General features: G+C 40.7%; 1 protein-coding gene across 1 annotated transcript; it reads right to left on the bottom strand.

Annotated features, from left to right (window-relative positions):
- Window positions 1–19,303: 19,303 nt before the first annotated feature.
- Window positions 19,304–23,386, bottom strand: LOC139654817 (putative nuclease HARBI1). The gene is made up of 3 exons (XM_071532008.1): window positions 23,325–23,386; window positions 19,805–20,484; window positions 19,304–19,662 (listed from the first exon to the last, which is right to left on the bottom strand). Exons 1-3 carry the CDS (start codon window positions 23,384–23,386, stop codon window positions 19,304–19,306), a joined length of 1,101 nt encoding a protein of 366 aa, XP_071388109.1.
- Window positions 23,387–27,866: the final 4,480 nt, after the last annotated feature.

Raw genomic sequence — 27,866 nt, 5'->3', positions numbered from 1 at the left:
TGGTGGCTCCGACACTGTGGATCCTATAGACATATGATCTGAGGTCTCTGTTGATGCCTTTAAAAAGCAGCTGAAGACTCGTTTATTCAAACTGGCCTTTGTCTCGCCTCGTGCTGTCTAGTGTTTGTATTTTGTGTGTTATGTTTTATTGTTTGTTTCTTTTTACTGTATTTATGGTCTTATTTTTATTTTTAACAATTTTACTCTTGTGACCTTGCTCTGTGAAAGGTGCTATACTAAATAAACTTTTACTTTACTTACCTACTTACAGCAAATCAGAACTGTGATACTGCTTAACTAAAACCAATGAAGAAAGAGCACATTAGTACACATTAATAATCAGGTATTATTTATTTGCTTGTCATTTTATAAATTAATCATTTTAGAATTGCTGTTGTCATTGGCATAGAGGGTCATTCCTATGCTGAACTGTTTTTTTTTTTTTTTTTTTTTTTTTAAGTTTTAATGTAATGTAATGGTGTTAACCCATTCGCTGTTTTCAATTCATTTATTGTTTTAATCAATTAATTTTACATAAAGTACTTTGAGTTACATTCTATGGATGTTGTATTTAAATAAACTTAGAATAATACTGAAACTACATATGTCCTTGATATAAAAGAATGCAAATTAAGATCTTAAGACCTGTTCCTCTTTTTATGTTTCAAAATGATTAGATTGCTCAAGAATTTGTGCCCCTCCATGCTGAGCCAGCACAAAAACTTTTCGACACTCGGGCTCCCATCTTTGGTGAGAAAGTGCTTGAAGTTGCCAGACGTGAGGGAAAGCTTCTGTTTGAGACAGATCTTATGAATAAAAGCTGCATTTTACATGTGCACATTTGTATTGAAGAAAGATGATTTTCTGATTACGCTACCATACGATCATATGACTAATGTTTATTTTAAATCTGTATTTAGATGCAAAAGGTGACTTGGCATTAGAGGTGCTGCCACTCCTGCTTCCACCATCGGCATACAGGGATGGACAGAAAGTCTTTAGGCCAAGTGTCGTGGAGGCCAAGAGGTCCTTCATTGACTTGCAACCTGTCAGTATTAGAATTATCATACTATGATATATCGTCCCATAAACTACTCACCAAGATCGGATGCAGCTGGACAAGTTTGTAGGTTTCCGATTTTTACTTCCCATTCATTTGAATGAGGCCACGAAAATAGACTGAAAACTGACATTGAACACGTTGGTGAACAGATTCAACAACAGATCCTGCTACTGTGATTTTTTTGTTTGGTTGAGGGATATATAGTTCCTGTTTGGGAGACCAGATCTGCTTTTATTTTGAAATACAAATTTTAGTGTAAACCAAGAACAGAAATGCAAAATGACGACCGACCAATTACTGCTTTATTGTCTTAAAAGCGGGATCTGTTGTTGAATCTGTTCTCAAAAAAAGTTTTCAGGATATTTTTGTACCTCTCAAAACTTTTTTTTTTTTTTGCTTTCAATTAAATGTTTTGATTGCATAATTTTTTGATGGCCAAAGGTTGCCAAAGATTGCAGAACAAAAAAAACAATATAACCCCCATAGACTGGAAGGTGAGAAAATCCATTAATCAATGAAAAAAACTATGGCATGCTTTGGAAAATGGTCAGGTGACAGTAGTGTAAAGTATTACAATATGATTTGCTGTAAATTAACTTAAACATGCAAAAACACCGTTGTGGTCCTTCATAAAAAAAAAAAAATGTCCTTCCTGTAGGCTGTCTAGGCCATCTGCCTGAAAAAATGCTTCTTTTTACTAGTGCAATGCATGAAAATAAAATCTAATTTCATGTTTCTTCTAATTAACATTTTAGGACAAACATGGTTGAATACCTCCAGCTTGCTGAAGCCACAAATCCAGTGCCTTACGTCTTGTGCCTAGGTGACAACACAACCTGCTTTCAGGTGTTCACCATAATAGCAGGCCAGGCCCTTGAAAACAGCACATTGCTTGGCGCTGTTGATGTACGCTTCAAAGCATTTCATGTGTTTGATATCCACTACACCAAGCAGTCCAGTCCTGCTTGGGAATTCTTGCAGCATGCAGTTTTCCAAATAGAGGGCAGAGAAGCTCCAGCTGTCAGTTTCCTTCGGACAACCATTCAGTTTTCTGGACTCTAAATAAATGTGTAGTTGCTGACTTTTTTTTCTTTGCATGTGTGTGAGAGAGAATTAAGGGAAAAGTTTTGAAAAATGTTTGCATTTTGCCTTTTTAAATGGACTTAACAGTTAACAATTTTGTCTGTTCAGATACATTTTTGTTGTGTCTGTGTGTGTGTGTGAGAGAGAGAGAGAGAGAGAGAGAGAGAGAGTCAAGGGAAAAGTAAAAAAAAAAGATCCTCCTGTTAACGGGGACGACACTTGGATCGGCTTCGGAAGCTCGCACAAAATGGAGACCGTTGAGCTCGTACAAGTGAAAAACAAGGCTTTATAGCCCCGCCCCGAAACCAACGTCCGCACGTCGCTGACGTACGTAATGACGGACGTCGCCGGACACTGCGCCCATTTCTTTCTAAACTTGTATGTTAAGCTTTAACAGTATGGAATACTAAATCATTCAAAAAGGTGTACTTGTACACTTAGGTTTGTGCTTGTAAACATAGTTTTGCAAGTTTGTACTTCAGGTCCATGGTTGCAAGATTAATACTGAAACATAATGGTTAAGTTTCAGTCTTACAGGCAAACAAAAAAGGTGGGTAAGACTGAAACTGCAAGCACAGAACTGAATTTGCCGACTTGCAAAACAGAGTTTACAAGCACGGAACTGAATATACAACCTTGCAAAATTAAGCTTGCAGTCACGTACCTGAAGGTACAAACTTGTAAAACTAAGTTTACAAGCACAAACCTAAGTGTACAAGTACACCTTTTTGAAATATTTTGTATTCCATATACCAGAAAGGTGACATCATTAATCATTTAGCCATCCTTGGTGATAGGAAAATTACAAAATATACTATGGGAAATTAAGAAAATAAAAATAATCACAAAAAGTTAAGACTCACATTGTTGTATTTACTTTGAATAGATCTTATTTTGTTTGTTGGTTTTATTATTGGTGTTTCATCACTTTTTCCCACGGCGCAGCCGAGGGCATCACAAGCCAGATTCAGGTCAGGCAGTCAGTCAGTCAGGTAATGCTTAGTGAGATATCGCTTCATGAGATGTCCTCTTTGACTAAGAAATGGCCTCTTGCCTATGGGCTAAATGCCACTACACTGCAACTAAATACGATTGTCACTCCACATTGGAGTGCTTAATCCTGTTAAATTCACACAATTCGGTTATTAAGGAGAGAACCGCATTCTACAACCGAACTCACCACCTGAAAATTCAGGTATTGACTACTGAATTTGAGAGCGGAGTCGGTTAGTCCGAGTAGTGTGTACCAGAACCAGACTAGACAACTGGTTGTTATGTGATGTAAGGCTTGTTACGTTACATAATATTATCATCGTTATTTTGAAAGAGAGGGAGGTAAGTGTTTTCTATCCAGTCTGTTTCCTCAACATTGCGGTTGTTCCTACCAGTTCTGTGGTCTTGGCCCGGCCTACTGGTGCCAAGTAAACCGAAAATACACAAGTGAAATACAGGCCATAAAAGCCGCCATATTGGTCTGAAATAAATGTTACTATGGTTACAGACATTCATTATAGCCATCGCGAGATTGGAGGAGTGGAGTGACTCCTGTTACCTGTACATAGTCTGGTAATTGTATTCCGCTCTGCTCCAATGTGTACCATACATATGCAAATTCACTCTCATTCATAAATTCGGTTGTCACTATTTATTTTACTAGTTTGCAACGAGCCCCACTCTCTTCCGTTAATTTACATACATCCACGTCTTCTGTTGCCCTATTAAACTTTACCTGTGGTATTTAAGTGACGTTAGTGGAATTATTTAACCGTGTGGTAATGCTTCAGCGCACTGAATTGAACACACGCACCGTGGGTCTGTACAGGATCTGTGCTTCTTTATCACTTAAATTCTATGTTGCATCTCTGCTCAAAAAACCTGTCTGTCTGTCAGCAGATATGGTGCTTTTCTGGTCTTCTTCACAGTGTGGGCTGGGCCTTCACAGAAAACAGAACTGTAACACAGTGAGATCAGAGCAAAGTAATTAGTAATGATGTGTATTAAAAAAGTCATTCAGCTCAGTCCTACTGGTCAGGTGTTTTAGGGGAGGGAACTGGAAGGTGGCTGTAATATAAAGATGGGGTGAAAATCAAACTATTCAACAGCAAGACATCGACAGTGACAAGACATCACAGATCAACTGCCTTTACAAGACAAACATGGCCAGCAAAAGTTCTCAGCCTCGTAAGTATATTTAATGTACAGTACTACGGTAACCCTTCATTTTACAGGTCATTTTTTACAGGTCACAACAACGTATGAACTATTTCTAATTAGACGTTAACAAAAAAACTATTACACAGTAACGTGGCTAATAATTATAAAACAACATATTTGCACAGTTAAGTGTGTCTATTTTCTTTATTGCATTTACATGGTACATTTAAACAGGGCAGCAGCTTACATTCCATACAGACCAGACCAGGGGATCAATTTTACAGATATTGAGACGTTCTCTAGCTTTAGCCTATCCTGGGGTGAGTGAAAGATTATGCATGCTACGAACTTTAGCACCCGCCTATTTTGTTGGTAAACCTCTCCCAAAGCTCTGCTGTTAGTTTTATACACAAGTAAATTTTGGTCCAGGCTTTAATCCTCAAGACAGGATGATTTTCACTTTAAAATTCTTGTATCCCAGAGCTCAGAGGTTGAATATGAAGTACTGGGGGCACCCTGGGTTTGAACCTGGCCTGCGGTCATTTGCTGCATGTCCTCCCCTCTCTCTCTCGCACACCTTCCTGTCTCTCTCTCACTGTCTTTGTCAAATAAAGCATAAAACATGCCTAAAAAAATAATTGGGAAAAAAAAAAAGAATATGAAGTACTGTTCAAACAATGAAAAACCACCTCACCTCACTGAGAGAGCGGCAGAGGGCTGCTGCACTAACAACAAAGCACCAGACAACATACAAGAACTGAATTTTTAAATATACATATAATTGTATTTTTATTTACTCACCCACAAGGAATAGTAGAAAAAATCTTGGAGTGAAAAAAGGCGAGCAATTACAAAAACTAAATTAACACAAAGACTCCTTGAGTCTGTTGGGTGAGTTACGATGTGCATGTGCAGGATTTGTTCAGGAAGCAATTTTGTGTAGTTTGTAAGAAACAAGGAGCCGTTTTGTGGCAGGTTCACATCCTCCTGAGGGAGGCTCTTTCAGGGAGAAGCAGGCATGGTAGTCCAGGCCTCAACTTCCTCTTTCTCCTTGCGGTCTATCTTTGCTGCGTTAGCACGCAGCTCATGTATTGCCTTTCTCCTTGTCCTCCGCATCTTGTTCCTCTCCCAGTTCAGGTCCACACTGACTACCAGCGCTGGCTCTGTTGGAAGGACCTGGCTGGTGGGGGCGGATGCCTCATTTTCAACATTATGAAGTAGCTTTCTGTGAAATCTTACTTTCACTTGTAACTGCAACAAGCTATAAAAGTCATTACTTACTTGGGCCAGTGAGAAGTTCGTGGATACTGGTTCGGTATCCATGAAAATATATGACAAAACCGGTAATATCGGCTTTTAACCACAAGAGGGCGTACTACAATCGCATGTTACTGCAATATGTGCAGGCAGGTTAAACACGTGTAACATAGATAGTCATTACATTATGGTGCTGGGTCATACAGTCTCAGGCTCCACATAAATGAAAAAAGCCATGAAGCCGGTTTATTAGCAGCTTTAAGTTCTGTGTGAAAGAGTCACAGCAGCATTCTTCAGACACCAGTAAACCACCTTCCGACCAGGTTAGGGTTAGAGGCTTATGGTGCTGTGTGAAAAGAGAACTTTAAAATGCCAACTTTCTTATGCATTATGCAGTCTACGTTGTTATGATGTGTTACACTACATTGAGGAGATAACCAGTCAGAAACTACAATACGCTATCATGTTTACTGACTGAAGATCCTTTTTACATGATATCTTCTCCTGGCCTGCAGGACTGTGAGACAGCTCTGCATTAGTACCTGTAAATAGGCTATAACTTCCACTGCCTTAGCATGCTCTCAAAAAAAGAAGATATTACAAAAACAAACAAAACTTCTTCTAACACATTATTTGGCGCCAACTTCAACAGCTGGTAGTATGTGTCCTGCGTTGCTTAGCAACTAAAGGCTAAAGTAGTGATTTATGTGTGAAAGGGTACAAGCCGGCAAATTATATCAGTTTGTAACGAACATATTGTATTGTACTTTAGGGACCTTATAAGGAAAAAGAGCTCTGTGAAACCTATCTCCATTCAGGAAGCTGAGGTGGAGGTTGTGAAGTCCTACATGTTTTTGGGCATGCTCATTGTCAACAAGCTGGACTGGACTGTTAATACAGAGGCAGCATACAAAAAAGGTCAGAGTAGGCTGTAAGGAAACTTAGGTCTTTTAATGTATGCAGGATTGCTTTTTATGTTTTATCAAAGTGTAATGGCTAGTGTTATTTTTTATGCCTGTGTGTGTTGGGGAGGAAACATCACTAAGAGGGACGCTAGCCGTTTGGATAAGCTGGTTAAGAAGGCTGGATCTGTGGTTGGAATGCAGCTTAACACCTTGCAGGAAGTGGTGCAGATGACGAGGGCAAAAGCCAACTGATACTGGACAATGCCTCCCATTCTTTGCACTGCCTCCTTGCCCAGTACCGAAGCTCCTTCAGCCAGAGGCTTGTTTTGCCAAGGTGTGCTACAGAAAGGTTTAGGTGAATATTATATATGTTAAAATATTAACTTTTGATTTTGTGACTATATAAATGTTGGATATATTAGGCCCATTCACATCTAGAGCGATAACTATAAAGATAACAATAAACTAAAACGATACATTGGCAAGCATTGGCATTACAAAGATATTGTTTTATTTCAACGCCAAATATTCAGAGCAAAATGGAGGATGATTATTTACTGACTTGCTTTGATTTTACTCGCTCTTTAAAGAAAATAAACAATTTCCTACTGGATTTGGGTTCATTAATTGCTGCAAAAGAGAAAGGAGCTGGAGAATCAAATGTTCTTTTACAGGAGCTGTTTTGACATAATTGTGCTTTATTTACATGAGAGTTAAAACCATAGTCACCAAGAGAAGCTATTAATTTCTTTAATAGTAGGATACTCTGAACACCACATCTACTGCGGATCAAAGAGGCTCGCTTCCTATAGCCCATGTATGAGAGAAACACCTGTAACGTCACCATAGCCATAAATAATAGCACATTGGAACTTGGCAGGTCAGGATGGCCAAGACATGATGCTCTTTTGTTAGTTAGTTAGCTATCCAACTAGTAACTACACTAGTTAGCGAGTTAACTAGCTTCCAAGTCAGTAAACACTATTAACCGCTAATCCCAAGAGCTCTTCTGATCCCGACTAGTAGGCCTATGTCATGTTTCTTTTCAACCTTTTATAGAGGGTATTCTGTCCTCTGCATGCATAGCGCTGCATGAATTGACAGATAGCTAAACACTCTTGATAAGGAGTACTGTGAGGCTTTAATGATGATCCAGGCACTGAAGTAATTTGTATAGCGTTACTTGTATGTCCCACTCAACATGTACAGTCACAGTTTTGTATCCACGTAATCAAGGAAGTGTAAAACTGAAATGACAGGAATAAAAAAAAAAAACGTATTGTGACATCATGTAATTAAATGTTTTCCAACACAGGTAAGTATTATATGTAAATGGTGTAAATAATGTAAATAAATGTACAATAGGCTGTATTATACAATGTATATAAACCAAAAATTAAAGTAAATCAATACGCTGTAAAATTACAAAATATGATAAATAATGTTTACAACATACAATCCAAATGATATTACTTACGAGCAAAGCTTTTCCAAGGATTAACGTGAGTGGATGGATATGGATTAAAGAAAGTACTTTAACACGTCGTTCATCCCAAATGCTGTAGACAAAATGCCAACCAGCCAACAGAAAACACTTGGCATTAACAACATAAGCTGACTGCATTCTCCAAACCAACCCCTAGGAGGTGCTAAAATGCACACATGCAGAAGCATGTATCACGACAGAGGGGATGGTCTTTGTCAAATAGTGCCGGGTTCCTCTGGACTTCTGTAATCAGTTGCTCAGCAAGCAACGGCATCACTGCAGTGAACTACCGAATTCTCCCACCCTTCGTTTTTACTTCATTTTGATTGGCTACAAATGTTTTATCGTTGTCTCTGCATCCAAAACAGTTGCTCTGAGATCAAACCAATACTATAGTTACAGTTGTCGTTTTGCATGTTTATACAGTTGTAGTGGAAACAAAGACGTTTTATTTACTTAGAACAAATTCAATCTTTGTATAATTTTAGTTATCTTTCTAGATGTCAAGGGGCCTTTATAGTTATCTTTATAGTTATTATAAACTCATCCGCAGATTCAGTATCTCAGATTCAGGGGCGGGAACTCTTGTCATTCAGATTTAGTGCTAGCTTGCTGCCAATTGCTGCCCCTAAATCTGAAGGTCAAGAGCTCCCACCCCTCAACCTGAGGTGCAGAGCATCCAAGCGAGTTTCCCTAGTCACTCAGCTCTGTAGGAAGTGAATGGACCTCTGGTGATTTGTAATTGTGTTGATCACAGCGTGAACACACAGTGACAACTTGGCCAAAATTTTGGTTCATGTATTCCAATGTATTCTTTCTATGCTTGTGCTCATTGTGTTAATAAATACCAATATGCTGAGAGATTGGCTAATGTGTGCCAAGCCCATTATTATACAACACATTTACAATTTATAAAAAAAACCCATAGTTATGTCAAAATTAAATGCTTAATCCCATACTGCAAATCCTCAACAGAAATGTACACGTTTCAAAATGCTCTTCATTATGAGGTAACCACTTAGTAAATTATTACAATCACAGAAGTGATGTATATACAGCCTGCCAACTCTGTAAGAGTGGCCTCAAATCAAATTCAGCATTCAAACCATGGGGATTCAGTGTTTTTAGATGTGAAATCCAAAATGTCTTCCCTTTTATAAGTGTTGTATCTAGATCTCCCCCTCTTTTGGACAATGTAATTTTGGACAGTGTAATTTTTCCCAATACCAATGTATTTCAGAGAAGGTATAGGATGGTTTAGTTGCCACTACAGGAGAGGAGTCTTTTTGTTACTTATGTTACTATGTGTCGCTATTCTTTGTTTCAATTCTCTTGATGTTCTGCCTATGCAGGCTTTCCCACATGGGCATGTAAACATTTATATCACTTCCTTGGTATTACATGAAATGACTCCCTTTATTTGTTCTTTATTTGTTCCGGTTTGTGGATGTTTGATCCAGCTTTGTTTTGTGGTACTATACACTGTTTATTAATATTTTCATAATAATACTTTGGCAAAATTTACCTCATCTTTCCTTAACTTGCACTTTTTGTTTTTGTTTGCAAACTCACTCTCATATCTAACCTCTCTTGTTTACAGAGTCTGGCCTCAGCACTTACCTGATAGTGGCAGCAGGAAAAAACATCCTGGAAATTGGAATGAAGAAGCTTGTCACTCGCTTAAGTTCCAAAAGTAAGAAGAGAAAGGGTGATGTGTCAGGCCGCAAAGTGACTGTGGTGGATACCCCTGGACACCCCCGCGTCACCAAACAGGAGCAGAAAGGGATGATGAGAAGGAAGGGGAAGGGGGACGGGGAGAGCGATGGGAAGGTGGAGGGGGACAGAGAGGGGCAAGGAGGGGGGAGGAGAGTAACGGGGAAGGGGAAAGGGAAGGGAACGCTGAGAGGGAAGGGAAAGGGGGACGGGGAGAGAGATGGGAAGGTGGAGGGGGAGGGGGACAGAGAGGGGGAAGGAGGGGGGAGGAGAGTAACAGGGAAGGGGAAAGGGAGGGGGACGATGAGAGGGAAGGGGAAGAGGGACGGGGAGAGAGATGGGAAGGTGAAGAGAGAGGGGGAAGGGGGGGGGAAGGGGAGCGGGACGATGAGAGGGAAGGGGAAGAGGGACGGGGAGAGAGATGGGAAGGTGAAGAGGGAGGGGGAAGGAGGGGGGAAGGGGAGCGGGACGATGAGAGGGAAGGGGAAGAGGGACGGGGAGAGAGATGGGAAGGTGAAGAGAGAGGGGGAAGAGGGGAAGGTGGAGGAGGAGTATGGGGACCGGGACGAGGAGGATGATGATGATGAGGAGGAGGAGGATGAGGAGGAGGAGCACGACGAGGAGAAGGACGATGGTGACGAGGAGGGGGAGGATGATGAGGAGGAGGACGGGGATGAGGAGGAGGACGACAGGGACGAGGAGGATGAGGAGGACGAAGAGGAGGAGGATGGGGACGAGGAGGATGATGAGGAGGAGGAGGAGGATGGGGATAAGGAGGAGGATGGGGACGAGGAGGAGGATGATGAGGACGACGGGGATGAGGAGGAGGACGACGGGGACGAGGAGGATGAGGAGGACGAAGAGGAGGACGGGGACGAGGAGGAGGATGATGAGGAGGAGGACGGGGATGAGGAGGAGGAGGAGGAGGAGGAGGATGGGGACGAGGAGGAGGACGGGGATGGGGATGAGGAGGAGGAGGAGGAGGAGGAGGATGGGGATGAGAAGGATGGGGATGAGGAGGATGGGGACGAGGATGAGGAGGAGCAGTAGGAGGATGGGGACGAGGAGGAGGAGCAGGATGAGGAGGACGGGGATGAGGAGGAGCAGTAGGAGGATGGGGACGAGGAGGAGGAGCAGGATGAGGAGGACGGGGATGAGGAGGAGCAGGAGGAGGACGACGAAGACAGAGGCGAGGAGGAGCAGGATGAGGAAGGAGACTGGGGTGAGGACGAGGGGTGGGTGGAGAGGGACAGGGAGGAGGGGGAGGAAAGGAAAGGGTAAGAAGAACAGGATGGTCAGCATGAAAAGTCTGCTGCTGGTGGCAGGAGCTGCATTGGTGTTGGGATCCATATACTACCTATCAGAATGAATGGGATTGTGCGAATGTGACATTACATGGCAGAAGGCTACCAGAAACATGAAAAGATTAAACTAAATCATTACTGATCAAAATCTACAATTTTTCTGTGAAGGGTTCATGGACGAAATGATTTTCACAAGCTTTGATTAACAATTAGATTTCAGATTTGGCTGGAATTGATGTATCACTTTGTTTTGAAAATATAAAATTTACAATGTTTGAATAAAAGGCATCATAAATAGCCTAAATTCAAAACCATTGTAGTATGTGTATGTGTAGTATGTGTGGCAATATTGTGTATTATAAAATACCAACAAAAAATGTAACTGTGTTCCATTATGTTACCTAAACAACCTAAGACTGTAAACCCAAAAAAATTTATATATATTTTAATTTAATCTGTCAATAATAAATCATACACTCAATCACTCACTGCCAAGCTGTGGATGATTAGGACTGCACTCAGTTTGTTTTCTTTTTCTAAGAACTGTGTTCAACAACCTGAATTACCAGCATTGCCGCTGCCTTTAAGATTGTGCTGTTAAGCTGATAAGTGATGATTTACTCTTTGAAGGGTTAGGGTTAGGGTTAGGGTGGGGTTTGATTTTCATGTACATTTGTGAACATATATCTGATTCCTGTTGGATGCATTGAACTGAGGGGTATTCCAGAAAGCAGGATTGGCAAGTTATCCAGATCTGTTAACTCAGAATTCACGGAAATCCGGAATCTGAGCCTCCAGCATTTAAGCATCACACAATTGAGTTTGTTCAACTTTTCTGGAAAAGGGCTTTAAACCTGTCATGGAAGGTCCCGTCGACATGGTACCTGTTGCCAAGTGCATTTCATGCCGCCTGGATTACACCTAAATGAAATATAAAAAAGTCACTAAGAGTGTACAATTCAATTCGTTTCTATTAATTAAACATTAGTTTACAGAGGTCTGTTAATCGTTGAATGATTAAAAAAAGCATTAAACGTGATAGTTAACTCATGCATTAACTCCATCTACAATTTTTTGACATGCCAAGTCTCACAAGTGTTGCTGATGTGTGTTGTTTTTTTTTTTTTTTAAATATGCTGAAATTCACTATAAGCTGTCATTAATATTTCATGTTTGGCTGGAGTGAAACATGATGCTCTGCTCTGCTTGTCGCCTCTGAATCCATCATTAATCCTATTTTCAGTCCTCGATTGAGGATGGCTTTATAAGTTCACCGCGAACATGCATAGTTCAGTGTCGACCTATCTGGAGTTGATCAAGCCCGATCACTGAAATCTGAATCAGCTGTTCTGGAACCGAAAATTCCTACTATGCCGTGTCTAGCTCACTCAAGTCAGAATTCAGGATTTAGTTTAGGATTTCTTAAACCGTCTTTCTGGAATACCCCTCTGGTGTTAAGATAGGTCAACTATAATCATTATTCAGCTTTGGCAGTCATTATTTATAGTCGGTGTTGTTTTTGGTTAGTTTAGAGTTAAACAGTATCTTTGTAGATAAGTGACAGTTTAACTTAATTTAATATTAATAATTCCTCGGGTACCTGTAGTAATGCGCCCTGTGAATATTTGAATTGAATTTTGAATTTGATTGAGGAGGATTATTCAGTTTATTGATTATTGTACTCCTTTTTCTTGATATGTATTGCAGAACCACACACACTCACAGACATGTACTGTATACACCACAAATAAACTTTGATGCATCAAACTGGGCTGGACTGTGGGACATTTTATTTACAACCTGAGCATTGGTGGTGATAGTCTCCTGAACACCCCTTTCTAACACTTAATTTATCCAGGGAAAATTGACTGAGCATGCAACAACACCATTAATCATTTATTTCATTCATACCCAGATTTTCTCAGTCCATCTGGGGGATTCAGTCCTGTGCTAATGTGGCTGTAGATGTTACACATGTATGAAAATGTAATGTGATAGAAACTTGATGGTAATGTCCTGTATGTCTGTAATTTACATCCACATTTACATTTCAGGCATTTAACTGACCACATATGCAGAGTGCCTTACAATGAGGTCAACATTAGAATAAGCTTTCGCTACTAGATCACAAACATTACACGCTACTGATAATATTCCTGTGAACCTAGAATACAAGAGAGACGAGCAGGGAAAAGAAATACAATATGAGATAAGGAGTTAAATAGAGGGTATTTGAAGGCAATTAAAACTAGAAGATGTGCTCAGTAGAGCACAGACCTCCGCCATGTCTGACAACACCCCGCAAGGCAGTTTTGGTGATATCCCACACCCACCACCACGCCCCCTTTGGCTGAATCAACATAAAAAGTTAATCAGTTCTTCCTTGTCCCATAACCAACATTCATACCAAGTTTTGTGCAAATCCGTGCCCAACTTTTTGAGATATCCTGCTAATGGACAGACGGACACACAGAGACGCAGACGAAAACATTAGCTCATTGACGGAGGTAATAAAACAATTAAAATCAAAATAGAGAAGCAGAAGGGAATGTTTTTTTATGGTGATGATCACACTCTGCTGGACATCTGGAATCTGAAATACAGCCAGCCACAGACAAGCTCTTAGTTTTACTGATACTCCTGTCAGAGTGAACACCGGTGAGAGTTCACGATAGTACAAGAATAAAGAACATTTGAAGGTTTCCATGCTGTATATACTGTACATTTTGACGGAAAAATGTTAAAAACATTGATTACTATACACTCTAAAACAGGGGTACTCAAACTTTTTTATTGAAGGTCCACTTATGAGTTCAAAGGTCCGCAACAATGCCAGTAAAACACACTGACATAAATCAATGTCCATAGCTTGTCCATAACACAACTTAAACATAACTTACATAGCGTACACATATTCAATACTACAGTAGGGTGGCTTGAATCAGTGGCGCAATGGCTGTTTGCCTGTAACCAATGCCTTGAACCTGGGCACTTGGGCACTGACCCAATTGTTCACTCTAGCGAACTGCTGCTGTAGGAGTTTTTAACAGTGTTCATCATGGAAAATCCAGATTCACATCGATATGTGGAACCAAACATGGTGAGCACATGAATGGCCGCCTTCTGAAGGTGGGGAACATTTGCTGCAGTAACGCAGTCAGCCACCCGCCTCGCTTTGAAAAAAGTAGCAGAACCGAAGTGGAGCAGTAATGTGTTGTTTGTTGCCAGGCAACCAAAGTAGCGCTGAGTCGTTCTCGCATGACGCACAGATTTTATCCACTCAAGTTTAACTATTTTCAACTCTTTCCGTGACCAACCACTGCGGAAAAATCTGCGATCTGCCACGCAGCCGGTGGTGAGCGTGGAATCTGGGCCCTTCCATAGGAAATAGTGGCATTTTGAGCAGAAACCACTCCGCAATGTGGATGCAGTCGTAGCCATATTTGTCCAAACTGCTGACGGGCGCGTGGCACACACAAACACACACAAGCCGTTCTGTGAAAGTAAAAATCAATGATGGTAAGTTGTGTGACACACTTCTGCAATGTGTGTCAAACATGCGCTCATCATTCGTCGTCAATTGTTGCCACTTGTGGTGGAGCACCCAGGCCCCCGGACTACTGGATCGTCCCTCGTTCTTCCTGTATTTCCTTTGCCAGTTTGCTGGCCAGAACCAAAACTCCAAAAATGAATTACTACAGGATCATCAAGCAAGCAAGTAAGATAACCGGCACCCTCCAGCCCCAACTATCAGAACTCTACACCCAGTCAGTCAGAAGAAAAGCCACTCTCATAACACAAGTCCTTTCTCACAAGCTCCCCTCCACAAAGCATTTCAAATACTCCCATCAGACCGCCGTTACAAAGTCCCCCCGGCCAAAAAGAACAATTATAAGAACTCTGTAATCCCAACAGCCATCAGTATTTTAAATGATGAAAGACATTCGCACACTGTCATATTTGCACGTCTCCACATGCACTTTCACCAAAATTTGATGTATGTTTTTAACCCTTATGTCTGTTTATTTGTTTTTGTGTATGTCTTTGTCTTTTTTTCCTTTTTTTTTGAGCCACGTCAAAGACAATTTTCTGTCATGCTTGTGATAGACAAGCATGACAGAAAATTAATTAAGTTTCTGAATCTGAATAGCCATTCATCATCATGGTTAAAGCAAGCAGGATATGGCGTTAATATGCACCAACCCATAAACAGATTATTTGAATATCCTTAATATAAACAGAATATGAATGTGCATGTAAACACACTCACTGATGAGAAACACTGTATCAAATTATCTTGTCTCAACTGATGTTTTTCTGTATGGTGATATTGATTATTATAATTATATTTATAACTCCCTCTCTGGTCTTATCCACTACTGATATTCTGGCATTGTCTGGTATATTATGTGATGATTTGTAAAACCCTGCCTGCAAACTAAATCCCCTTCATGGAGACACTTCAGACTTTACTTGAATTGGAATACACAATTAAGCCCATACATCACATTTACCCAAAGCTGGCTCTCCATTTAACTTGATTCTAGACGTCTGACACCGCGATAATCAGCTTGTTTGTCGTCTCATTCCTCTTAATCTCCACGCTGAACTGATGTGATAACTGAGTCATTTAGCGGCTCGTCTGCATCTGCGTTTTATTTTGTTTTTGTTCATGTGCATCTGGAGAGTTCATTAGCTGATACCGTCCTTGTCACTTTTGATCCCTACAGAGATTCGTAATGCTGAGCAGCGAGCCGTTCATCATCCGGAGCCCGTAATGGAAATGAGGCTTTATCGAGGGAATCGTTAAAAACCTGCTGATGAACCTCACTGACATGCTCATGCACAGTGTGGATTTGACTAAACTTTGTTATATTTACACTTCAGCCATTTAGTTGAAGCTTTTATCCAGGGTGACTTAGAATGAGTGCAACATTATGTAGCACCTATGAGAGATGTTAACAAACGTCAACTGTGGCAGGACTAGGGATGTCACGAGAACCGATACTTCGGTACCAAGCCGATGCCAAAATTCTGAAAAGGTGACGGTACTTGTTTTTCTACAGTGCCGTAGGTACCGTAGATGTCGTAGGTACTGGAGATGTGATTCTTCCGGAACTGACGGGGGCAACATATACGCCTACAAGTGTTCTAGTCTGACGTTAACCGCAAAAAGAAGGAGAAGGAACACCTACCGACACGGGAGAATAACAACACCTGCAATTGCGACAAGTGCGGCTGCAGCGACAGCAGGTGAAAGCACCTCAAAGACAGGCATCCAGATTTATACAAAGAATTCAAGGTGAGTGAGTTTCTACATATCGTCAAAATGTACTTATCCTGAAATGTTAGCGTTATTTTTGTTTGCGACAGCTGGCATCTGTTGTAGCAATGTTCCACACACAACGTTTGCAACGGCTAAACGCTAAGGCTAACGTTATCTCATTTAGGCTAACGTAATGATAGCTCATAGTAGGTTACAGTCATTACCATTCAGTCTGTCTGTTGTATGAACTTGTCAACACAAATATCCCAGCATTCATTTCGGCATTCAAGTGAGGAGCGGGAAGCAGCAGAGAGGCCAACAACGGTACGTTTTTTTCCAATTTTCGTATGCTATTTCATCACTAAATTCACTTCTGAGAATTTTTGAGGCAAGAAATCAACTGTGTAGATTTCAAATATTGGCAGTTTTACAAAAATTGATGGCGAATCGAAAATTTCTCCAACGTTTTCAGAGTTGAGAAGCTCCACAAACTGGCTCGCCAGCAGGCTAGCACCTGCGGGGGTAGCTGGCTAGCCAGCCGGCCAGTCTGCTGACAGACCCGTCTTGTTTCCTTTTCCTCCTGCCCCACAGTCACGACACAGACCACTGCAGCCAACGCAGCAGACGACAATGGCAGAGGAAAGCCAGGCCCACAACTATAAGATATTTTTAATTTTCATACCACTGTTATTCTGTCTGAGAAAATTTAAGTAGTTTAGTAGCTAGTACTTAGCCTGTCATGGTTCTGCCATGTCCTGCTTTTGTGTTTGTGTTTGTATTTTCCTTGTTTCTGTGTTTCCTGTCTGCCCTTGTGTCTTCACCTCCTGGTCTATCTCTCTTCACCTGTTCCCCCCTCCTGCTCCCACACACCTGTACCTCGTCACTAATCACCCATCCCCACAGTATATCTACCCCGGTTCACCATCCACTCCTTGTCAGTTCGTCTGTTTAGTCTACCTGTTTTGCCTACCTGTTCTGTTTTGCTCCTGTCCTGTTTTGTTACCTGTTGTGTTACCTGCTCTGTTCCTGTTCCCGTTCCCGTATTCCCTGCCTCGTCACCAGTTTTGGACTTCTTGCTTTGTTGCCAGCCAGGTCAGGTTTTTGTCTTCTTCTGTTTGCCTTTTGCCAGCCTGTTGCCTTTTCTTTTTGGAATTCTTGATTTTTGTATTTTACCTTAGTTCTTTATTTAAGTCTCTACTTTAGTTAATCCCTCTGCCTGCCTGTCTGCATTTGGGTCCTCACCACATCTACCCCTTGACATAGCCTGGCGTAATAGTTAACTATCTCTGGTAAGCAGTACTACTACTACCGCTGTTATTCTGTCATTACAATGGGTAATGTTGTAACAAACTTAAATCAAGGGACATCTGAGGAAACCAGGGCACTTATTGAATGGCGACCCGCCAATGAGACCCACTTCACTGGTCGGAGGAATTCCTCCAAAATGGATGGGAGTGAGTAGGCTTTTTGTGTGTTTGTGGTCGATTGGTGTGTTTGGTTGTGTCAAACTTGCCAGCCTCTCAGAAGAGTTTGATGCACCAAAAAAAGACAGAAAACAAATAGATACTATAAAGCTAAGAAAGCAAATATTATAAAACTAAGAATCAAAGAAGTTGTGTAAATTGTAATCTAGTGAATAGATATGACTTAAAGGAGGCTGTAGTGCGGTATCAAACAGTGCAGAGTACTAGTGACAGGCAAAATAGTACAGGTGACAGTTATGATGTAGTTATCAACTTAAACACCATTACTAATACTACTACTAACAATAATAATAGCTTATTTGTAGAACTGTCATTCAACTATTCCTGCATGCATGTACTGCCATGCACACCGAAGTGCAATACTGCCTTCATACTAAATTTCTGCATTGTCATACCATAACTACATCATAATCAATAGTCTCTGTCAGCTTGTGTGTTATTCACTGTAATATCTCTGTCAGCTTGTGTGTTATTCACAGTAATATGATGTTTAAGTTTGTCTAATGTTTAAGTCTGGCCTGCCTATCACAGCCGAACAGGCCATGAAGAAGTGGAACAACCTAAAGGAAAAATACATGGTAACCTACCACTGTATCTACTTTTCAGCAATGAAGTGGTAGGGCATGCCTGAGACTAACGGATCCTCTGACAGGGAAAGGGGTGGAGGCGGGTGGGGTGACTGCTGCCACCTGGCAGTGGTACAGTCTGATGGATGCTGCACTCAAGGAGCAGCACTCAATTCCGCCTCTGGTGGTTGCAGCAAATCTGACTGCCTCTACAGGTGGTGTTGTCACCTCCCCGTCCTCTGCACCTCCCAAAGAATGGGCCAACCCACCACCAAGGAAGAGGGCCAGGGTCAGTGAGGCGCTCTTGGACTTTATGAAGGAGCAGGCAGAGAAGGAAGAGGAGAGAGAGCAGCAGGCAGTGGCGAGGGAAGAGGCAAGGGAGACAGCAGCCTCTGACAGGGCAGAGAGATACTTGTCTCTCTTTGAGAGACTTGTAAATAAATTATAACATGTATTTACAATGTATATTTAAAATTAATAGATTTAATATTTCAGTTCATAGTTATTGATTGTTGTATTTGCTTTTCTTACATGGATAAATATTTTAGAAATTGAGTTTCAGTCTGTATGGTAGATAAATAAACAGTTGTACATAAAGTGGTAACATGCAGGTAAGGCATATGTTATTTAGACTTAAGGTGAGACACCAAAGCTTATAATGTTGGTCAGAACAATGCCTTCTCAAAATGACATCTGCTACATAGTTGGAACACTTTTTTGACTTCACTTGTAGACAGCCATCAAATTTAGCATGCTTCTTTTTAACTAAAATAGTTGGTGATTAATAGAGGCATTTTTTCCGTTGTCATTGCCATTCTATGAGGTGTATTTAAAAAAAACAAAACAGTTCATAACCATATACATAATAATTTTTAATTATTCATCAACAAAACAATATTGATAACAATTTTTATGTCACAGATAACAATTTAACTAATATAATGATGATTATAATAACGATTGTAGTAATAAAATTTTCATTTCACAGTGTTCACTGGACATTTAACCATGGGGTTTACCCCTTAGTTATAATCATGCTCCCTCAGACATGCAGGCAGCTCTCCAGGGGCAGACACCTGTGCAGCAAGTCTGGCACGAAGATTATTTCCTGAGAGCTCCTGATCATCATCATCAGGAACGTTCCCCCGATCTTCTTCATCCTCCTCATGAGGTTCCTCGTCCTCCTCCAGGATATCGCCTGTCGACAGACAGAGGTTGTGGAGGACGCAGCATGCTGCTAGCACTTTGGGGGCAAATAGAGGCCGAATCTCTAAAGCCCTCAGGAAGATGGCTCGCCAGCGGGTTTTTAGCATGCCGAAGGTGCGCTCAACGATGTTTCTGGCCTTGGCATGGTGCTTGTTGAAGCGTGCTTCAACTTGGCCTGATGATTAAAATACAGGTAACATAAAATCTATGTAGTGTTTCAAATAGATAGATAGAAACTTTATTGATCCCGAGGGAAATTCAGGAATGCAAATGCAAAGTAACAAATGTAATAAACAATTTACTCTGTGTATTCTTACCCGCTACAGGCTGGCGGTATGGTGTCATGAGGGAGACAGGATGCTGCAAGCATGGGTACCCCCCGTCTCCAAGAAGAAAGAAGCCAGCTGGTGGATAGAAGGACTCCTTGTACATTGTAGATCTCCGGAGGACAAGGGCATCATGGACTGACCCTGTGTTGCCAATGTAAGTATCCAGAAATTTCCCTTTGCTGTCACACACACCCTGGAGTACCACTGAAGGGAAGAGCTTGCGGTTTATGTAGCACTTCTTTTGTGGTTCAGCAGGTGGGAGTATTCTGATGTGGCACCCATCTATTGCACCAGCCGCACAGCGGAATGCCTCATGGCCAGCCAGGCGAGCAAAGCCTGCCCCCACCTCCTCCAGCTCTTCTGGCTTGGGGAAATGAATAATTTTGTGAAGGCTGGCCATCATCTCTTCCACTAAACTGTGGACTATTCTGCCCACTGTGGCTCTCGGTATGGTGAAGATGTCTGCTGTCACTCTGTATGAGGTGCCACATGCCAGCCAGTAGAGACAGACAGCCACCTCAATTTCATGGTTCCATCCATGTGGCTTTTGCCGAGGCAACATCTGGACCAGCACGTTGATGGTGTCCCTGGAGAGCCTAAAGGCTGGTTTCAGGTCAGCCTCAGAGAAGAACGTGCAGAGGATAACGTAGATGTTTATTTGTGCATACCTCTGAGAAGGAGTTTGTTTGATCCTGTTTAAAAAAGAAATATATATATTTAATATTTACTCTACTTATCATTATCAATTAACATTCTAATAGTATTTATTTTATTATTAGTTATTAACTGTTTACTGTGTTTGCTCATGAATATTTCACCTAGATGTATTTAATATTATGTAATGTAAAATGTATTAATATTTATTGTTCTTTTCTCAGGCTCTCATTACACATTATTTATCATTTATTCCATTATTCCTTGTATTGCCTCTATTATGAAAATGTCTGTTCCATTTGTATTCCATTAATTCTATTCTGGTTATTTATATTTCATAAAAAAATATGTACAGCTGTATAAAGACAAATATTTATTTAGTCCAGACACATTTGCAGATAAAACAAATCTGATTCTGTAGCTGTGCCTATGACTCTCCTGGCATCCTTGATGGATATTACTATTGCCCTGTTAGCTCCATGTATTATGCTGCTTACTCGTTCTACCTGTTTATACTTCTCCATGTATTATGCTAATCATCATCCGCCCCTTTCAGCACCTATTGCACTCCTGGCCATCCTGGTTGGGGGGGATCCTTCTTTGAATCGCCCTTCTGAGATTTCTTCCATTTCTTGTTTTTTTCCTACCCAATGTTTTTCCTTATCTCCATGAAGGCTAAGGTCAGAGGTGTTGTAATGTGGGCCTGTAAAGCCCATTGAGACATGAAATGGGCTATACAAATAAACTTTACTTGATTCATTGTACAAGGCTTATCAGACTTGTTTTATCTACAAATGTGAGTGTGAACCTCTTTTGATATAGGGTAAGTGCGCAGAGTGTATAGTAATTTAATTTGCTCAAATAAATCATCAAACTACCTATGTTATTAATTCTATGCTATTCTATTTACCTACTCCCCATTGATTGCACAAGGAAACTGTAGTAATTTATCCTATTCATTCAGGGTTCTCCCCCAGGATTTCACCACAAGGTGGTGCTGGGGCACCATCAGCAGTATCAAATGATAGTCTTGTCTGATGTGATCAATTGTAAGACTGAGTGGTTGGAAATTTGCTGGATGAAGGGGGTAAGCGTACAGTGTCACTGTTACACTGTTTAGGGAGAATCCTGTTATTCATGTTTTATACCTTAGCACTTCTATCTACTGTTATTTATTTTCCATTATTATTAAAGTTAAGTGCTGCTTTAGGTAAACTTTATAAGATAACTTACATAGCCAGAGACAAACGCTAAGATAGCACAACGCCTTTCCATCCTCCTCCTCATCCTGGCTCTTCTCAAACAAATCAAACGTGAACCACAAACAATAGCCTTTACCGGGGGTTTTTTCCCGCCGTTGCCTCGTGATGTACAGAAAATTATTGGCTCGTGAAACTTAGAAGCACTTTGAAAAATAATAATAATAATAAACAACAGAAGCAGTATGAAAGGGGACTGTCGTTGCTTTATTATAAATAGACATTACAAAGCACTTTGAATTGCCCCAGTGTATTAAATGTGCTATACAAATAAAGCTGCCTTGCCTTGCCTTGCCTACATTGTTAGTGTACAGCTGTGGTACATCAGCTGAGCTTAGGGTATTGCGCAACACCAATTGTTTTGGGTGATAAAGCCTGGCCGTTATTTTGGAGCACTGCAGGCGGCCTCTGTGCTGGGGGTATTGCGCAATACCAGCAAGAACACATCATCTCAAACTGTCAACAGCGTTCTGTGTGCTCGTGACCTTGCGAGTTCATTCTTCCAAGAACGACTAGCAAGAACGTTCTCCCCAAGAACACAAGTCCGTTCTTTGCATTCTTGGGTTTGAGAAACGGCCAATGTTAACTTTTTAAATAAATATTTCCAAAATAATGGTCTGTCACCATGTTAGTCCATTTAAACTATTGCTTGCACAATGAGGTGTGTGTGTGTGTGTGTGTGTGTGTTAGTACATTGTGTGTGCAGCAGCCTCTGCTGTTTTCTTTGCGCTATACCTGATAACTGAAATTTCCTAATTTTCTTTTCACAGTATTAGCCAGAGGGGGATGTCAGCAGGTGAGACAGGAGCAAAGTCAGCAAACAATAAATATTAAGGCTTTTTTCCATTCGTTTTTTTGTAATGTTAATATTTGTAATGTTATTTATTACTTGAAGGCTACATGCCACTGTTGTTGCTTTTTGTAATGTTCAAAGTTTTCTTAAATAAAGGAGTGTATGTTGAAGTACATGGGATTTATTTATTTATTTTTTACCGTGGTATCAAATTGGGTATTGAGAATCGTGGAATTGCAATGGTACTGGTATCGACTACCAAATTTCTGGTATCGTGACATCCCTAGGCAGGACTACAGGATCAGTGTTTAAAGGAGACACAGAGACACTGCTCTGAATGTAAAAATATGCCGGCTTCTATTAAAAAATAAAGTATCTGAGATAAAATAACACTGGTACCAATTATAGACATTAACTATGAGCACTTTTCACCATGAGCAATGGTAATGACCAAATTAAAGTTCATAATAAGTATCTAAATCCCAGGTAATACAGTTAAGTTTCTCTACCCTGGGTGCACCCATTAAACTCTATGGAATACGAGCGCTGTGTCCGAAATGGCTCCCCATTTACTATTTAGTTTACTGTTTCGGTCATGAGCAATCTTGCTCTAGTGTCCAAATTCTCAAATCAAATTTGGCATACAGTTGAGGGCAGTAAATATATCCCACAATGCACCACAAACATAGTCTAGTAAACAACTGAAAACATCACTAGAAAGGCGAATGTAAACCATGATGCTTTGCAAACTGGAAGCAAACTGTTGAAACGAATATTATGGCGGTTGGTTGACTTTACTTACCATTCGCTGTCCACCAGGTCTGTTGTCCAAAAGCGGCAGCAGCAGTCGTCTTCTTGAGACATTACGTGACATAATTAGGATCAATATCAAAAGCTCAACCTCTACAGGAATCATTTTGTTAAAGACCGGCTTGTCGTTTTGTATATGCGACAGACATTCTAACGTTAGACGCTGAATGATGACAAAAGACAACACTGTATGCTGCTCGAATTAATGTTTATTTAGTAAACTATTCAACGCCCTGTATGGACATTCCCTAGATGGGGATTAAGGAGAAGGGAGCCAATTTCGGACACAGGGTTTCCAAAAATCAGCATTCAATACCAACATTCAAGTATAAAATCCAATCCAATTCACTGTTTCAGTTTCACATTAAAGAAACATTCACAAACAACAACCGTTAAAGAAGGGTTTCCTACCTCTCAGCACTCTCCTGATAAGGATGAAATGTGGTGGAAGGATCCCACCAGTTCCAAGAGGAAATGAAGGGGATACGTCTCTGTTTGTGTGTGTGTGTTTGATCCAGAGGGTTCCAGAGGGAGTGTAATGTTCCAGGGGAAAATAGGAGAGGTGAATATGGATAAGTCACGGCTCGACATAAGCACTGGCCCGGTGGCCCGACAGTATGTTTACAACCCCCGAGCCAGCAGATAAGGCCTTTAACTGGCCCGGTGTGCCAGTGGGATCCACAAGCCACAATCCACTAGCTCTCCTGTCCCGATTACTTTTTACGCAGGATTCCTGTGGGAATACCACGGTAATCCCGATTCGATGTAAGCTTCACCGCGCTCGCGATGAGGCTACTGCGCTTTGGCTACTGCTGCCATGTTTTTAAAACCCCCCTGCTCCTGGTCAAACGCCAGACAAAAAAACATCTAAGAAAAAAACACCTGAAGAAAAAAAAAACGGTTGGCGGATCAGTTTTCGGGTCGTTTTATGTGTATGAAAATGAGTCGGGTGGGTTCGGACATGTTTATGTGTGGGATTGGGCGGTCGCGGGTTGAAAAAAACCTGACAGTGAGTAGTTCACAACAGCACCCAAAGAGAGTGCTGAGAGTGTGAGGGTGTTGGTGCAAAGGTTTGGCCTACCACACCGCAGACCGCACCAGGACCCGGGCGGAAATCAAGACATCTTCAGGGGGAAACGGTTAACTGCTGTCTGTCTGTAGATCCAGGTGGGAAGGCTCGCCATCTAATTCAAAGGTAATTTCAACCACGGAAAACACACAAGAAGCATTAAAACCTGACCTGTTAACAGACATGGCCAGAGACAGTATCACAAGTTATCTTGTTCACATCATTCTATCTGCATAACATGAATATTATGGTATCATTATATTGAATATTGTACATGATGTTTTGCACAGAAAATACTTCTACAATACCTTATCATTACAATGCATAAAACCAACTTAGAAACAAAATAAATACATAAACAAATTCCATTATGCCTTAGTGTAGCCTAATTATGTAATAAATTCAACACAAACATGACTAACGGAATTGTATTCAATTCCGGACACTCGGTCACTCGCGTAATTTCCAGTGTTTACCGGCATTTTTATACAGAGTTCCCAACCAAAAGATAAGTCACGTAAATTCATACACATTTCAGAAGATAGGTATCAAATTTCATAAATATCTGTACACATGTAAGTATATAAAACCCTAAGTTACAAACTTAGTCACGAACAAGAAGCGGAAAGCCTTAAATCCCACTTTGGGCGACAGTTACTTCATGTAGAGAATCGGTCTTGGCTGATAAATGGAAAAATAAGAGCTTTGAGTACATAGCCTGCACTTCTTACAAGTATCTGTAACATTGTGAAGGTACAGGAAGGGTTAATATTGAGTATATGAATACACCGACACGGACGAAAGTAAGTGTCCGGAATTGGATACGAATTTTGAATCTGAAAAATAGGTGCGCTATCATCCATTTGCAGGGACTGGAAGAAAATCAATTACAAGTTAAGGTAAAAGCATGTTAAACTTTACAAAAGACAGATGGAGGATTGTTAATTTATGAGAAACTTAAGCGAAAACAGTACAGGATGAAATATATTGGTATATGATTGTGATTTTTTGTCATGCTGTCTGGAAGTGGATGCCCTGATGTTAATGTTCTCACCAGTTCTGATGTCTACGTGCAGCCTGGACTGGTACAAAATGGCGGCGCCAAGTGGGCACAGGCGGAATCTGCAGAACCAGAACATGCAATGAAAAGACCACCGAAACTTTTGTGGTTCACCACAGTGCAAATAATGTCAATGGATTGCAATGAAAAGCTTATACTGATATAGGAATTTAATTGAGATAAAGTATTTATGGTTTAGATGTGTTACCTTGATAGTTGAAGCAGTAGAGGTGTAAAAAAAAGAATGCTTCAGCGCTAATAAGCTAGCAACCGATGCTAACAATACACTTTCTAGATGAGCAGTTTACCCGTTTGGCAGTTAACAGTGTGACTGCGGCAAGTTTTATATCCATAACAGTTAGTAATAAGCCTCCACTTCAGTAAAATCTACTTCAGCATTGTATTCTTTGTTTTCTTGCACTTACCGAGTGTCTTGCATCGGTTTTTCGCCGTATTCGCGACTCCCGGTTCGTTCATCCAGAAGCTTCCAGAACCGCTCCAGAGCTTGTGGGCGGGTCTAGCTGTCGCCAGCTGGTTGCTGATTGGCTGAAACCAATGCATCAGTCTTGCAATCCTCAAATATCAATTGGATGTTGTATATAATCTAAATCTACGCGTTACTCATATCTCTATGCAGTGTGTTTATATATTTTTTTTTTTTCCCTTTCCATTTGTAATATATGGGTAACAAGTACAATACGCTTAAAGGTGCTACATGCAATATCTTTAAGCATCAATATACTGTATCATTGTCAAATTAATTGTGATACTTTGGTATACTTACCATAATGGTGGGGACGATTACTCTCTATCTCACACCACTGGCATTGTTAGTGCTACTGTTTCTCCACATTTCCCATAACCCCCATTTTGCCTGTATGAGCACACTATCACAGTGGGTGTCAACCTTAAACACAACTGGGACATGATAATTCCCATAAAGCATGGCTAGTCGCATTTAATGCAATGGTAACATACGAAAGACACAAAATGGACAGGTGAAAATATCACAAAGCCTTATATGATCATACATTCATAAAGAGCAAAATATATAGATCTGGAAAGCAAGAGGGAGATGTATTTAACCTTAATGGCAACATATATGATCATAGTCGCCAACCGACCCAACTAAGAGTGCAAAAGGAATATTTTAATTATGACCCCCTCAGCAACATTGGTTGGTACCCATCCTCTCTAATGTAACCTGAATACATAATAAATTCAAAGTTTAACAGAGCCCATGCAATTTAATGTGATTCAAAATTGCACCTCAGGCACCCTAGTGTTCCTATCTGCCTGAAAGCTCTAATACATTTTATTTACAAAAATCCCAACACTGTAAATAATTTAACAATTAATAATACAGCAGAGGGTAATCAGAGAAATGCAGACTCTAAATGAAACCCAGTTCATTAAATCAGAAATTAAATAGAATTGAAGAAAAATAAGACACAGGCCAAATATATAAAAACATTAACAGCAAAACACATGAAAAAGTAGTACCAACCTGCCATAAAAATGCATATCATAACGAGAAAATAAACCTCCCGAAGACACACACATGTCCCCCCCCCCCCCCCCCCCCCCCCCCAGCACTGGCTGAGATCAGCTGGTTCTATTCCTAAACTCACAGTTATCCTAAATAGACGGATGGTTAAAAATCAGTGAAGTTTTTCTTGACCATTCACTTTTTGCTAGAGCGGAACTGTCTGGATCCGCAGCATCTGTGACCAGCAGCTAGAAGTCTCTCTGTTGGTCTCAAAAATGTTAAAAGTTAAATGTAAAAATCCCACTGCGCCTATAGAGCCACAGGAGGCAGATATACAACACCTGCAGAGAGGGAAAGTGACAACTTGTGCCATCTGCTGATTGCGTTCAAAGAAAAAATATCACCATTAATTTTCTCATAGGGAGATTTTTAATAGGCCTAACTGATTATAGATTAGTAACAGTTTGAACTTTCATATATATGAGGCAATTTGCGACACTAAGGCACATCAGCTATGAATGAGATGAAACAGCGTAGTTTTTTGCAAAGGCATAAGTGTACAGATGCTTGTACAAAAGAAATGCAGTCGCAGCTTTGTTGCTTAGCTGTATGATTGCATCACAAATCTAAAATGAGTTAAGAGTGCACCAACTCCTCTAAATGCCCCGAGTCACACAGGTTTTCACCATGCTGGATGCTTCTTTTTTTATCACATCCGAAGTATTTGACTCACCAGCTGATGGATACAGCAGGCATCTTAGCAGATCAGAGTTTGTAAACGGCCTGCTGGAGCGGACTGTGGCAGTGACATCATCGACACAACAGGCTTGGTAGTCTGTTTGTTTGGGAAAAAATCTCAGTGAAAAATATAGTGTTGCATTTTAATGGCACCAGATCATTTGAAACCCTGAGATAA

This window comes from Centroberyx affinis, unplaced genomic scaffold, assembly GCF_046629955.1.
Source record: "Centroberyx affinis isolate AG114_WGS23_722 - 3 ecotype Tasmania unplaced genomic scaffold, CSIRO-AGI_Caff_v1 ptg000150l_1, whole genome shotgun sequence".
NCBI classification, from domain to species: domain Eukaryota; kingdom Metazoa; phylum Chordata; class Actinopteri; order Beryciformes; family Berycidae; genus Centroberyx; species Centroberyx affinis.
Note: the sequence above shows the minus strand (reverse complement) of the source record. Positions and strands in the feature narration are given on the sequence as shown.

Excerpts from the sequence above, each read along its gene's own strand:
- LOC139654817 (XM_071532008.1), bottom strand. The coding sequence starts at position 23,386 with ATGTCTCAAGAAGACGACTGCTGCTGCCGCTTTTGGACAACAGACCTG. Across the intron at positions 20,485-23,324 it reads GACCTGGTGGACAGCGAATG|GTATGCACAAATAAACATCT; the intron begins GTAAGTAAAGTC and ends TCCTTCTCAGAG. Across the intron at positions 19,663-19,804 it reads ATACCGCCAGCCTGTAGCGG|GCCAAGTTGAAGCACGCTTC; the intron begins GTAAGAATACAC and ends TTTAATCATCAG.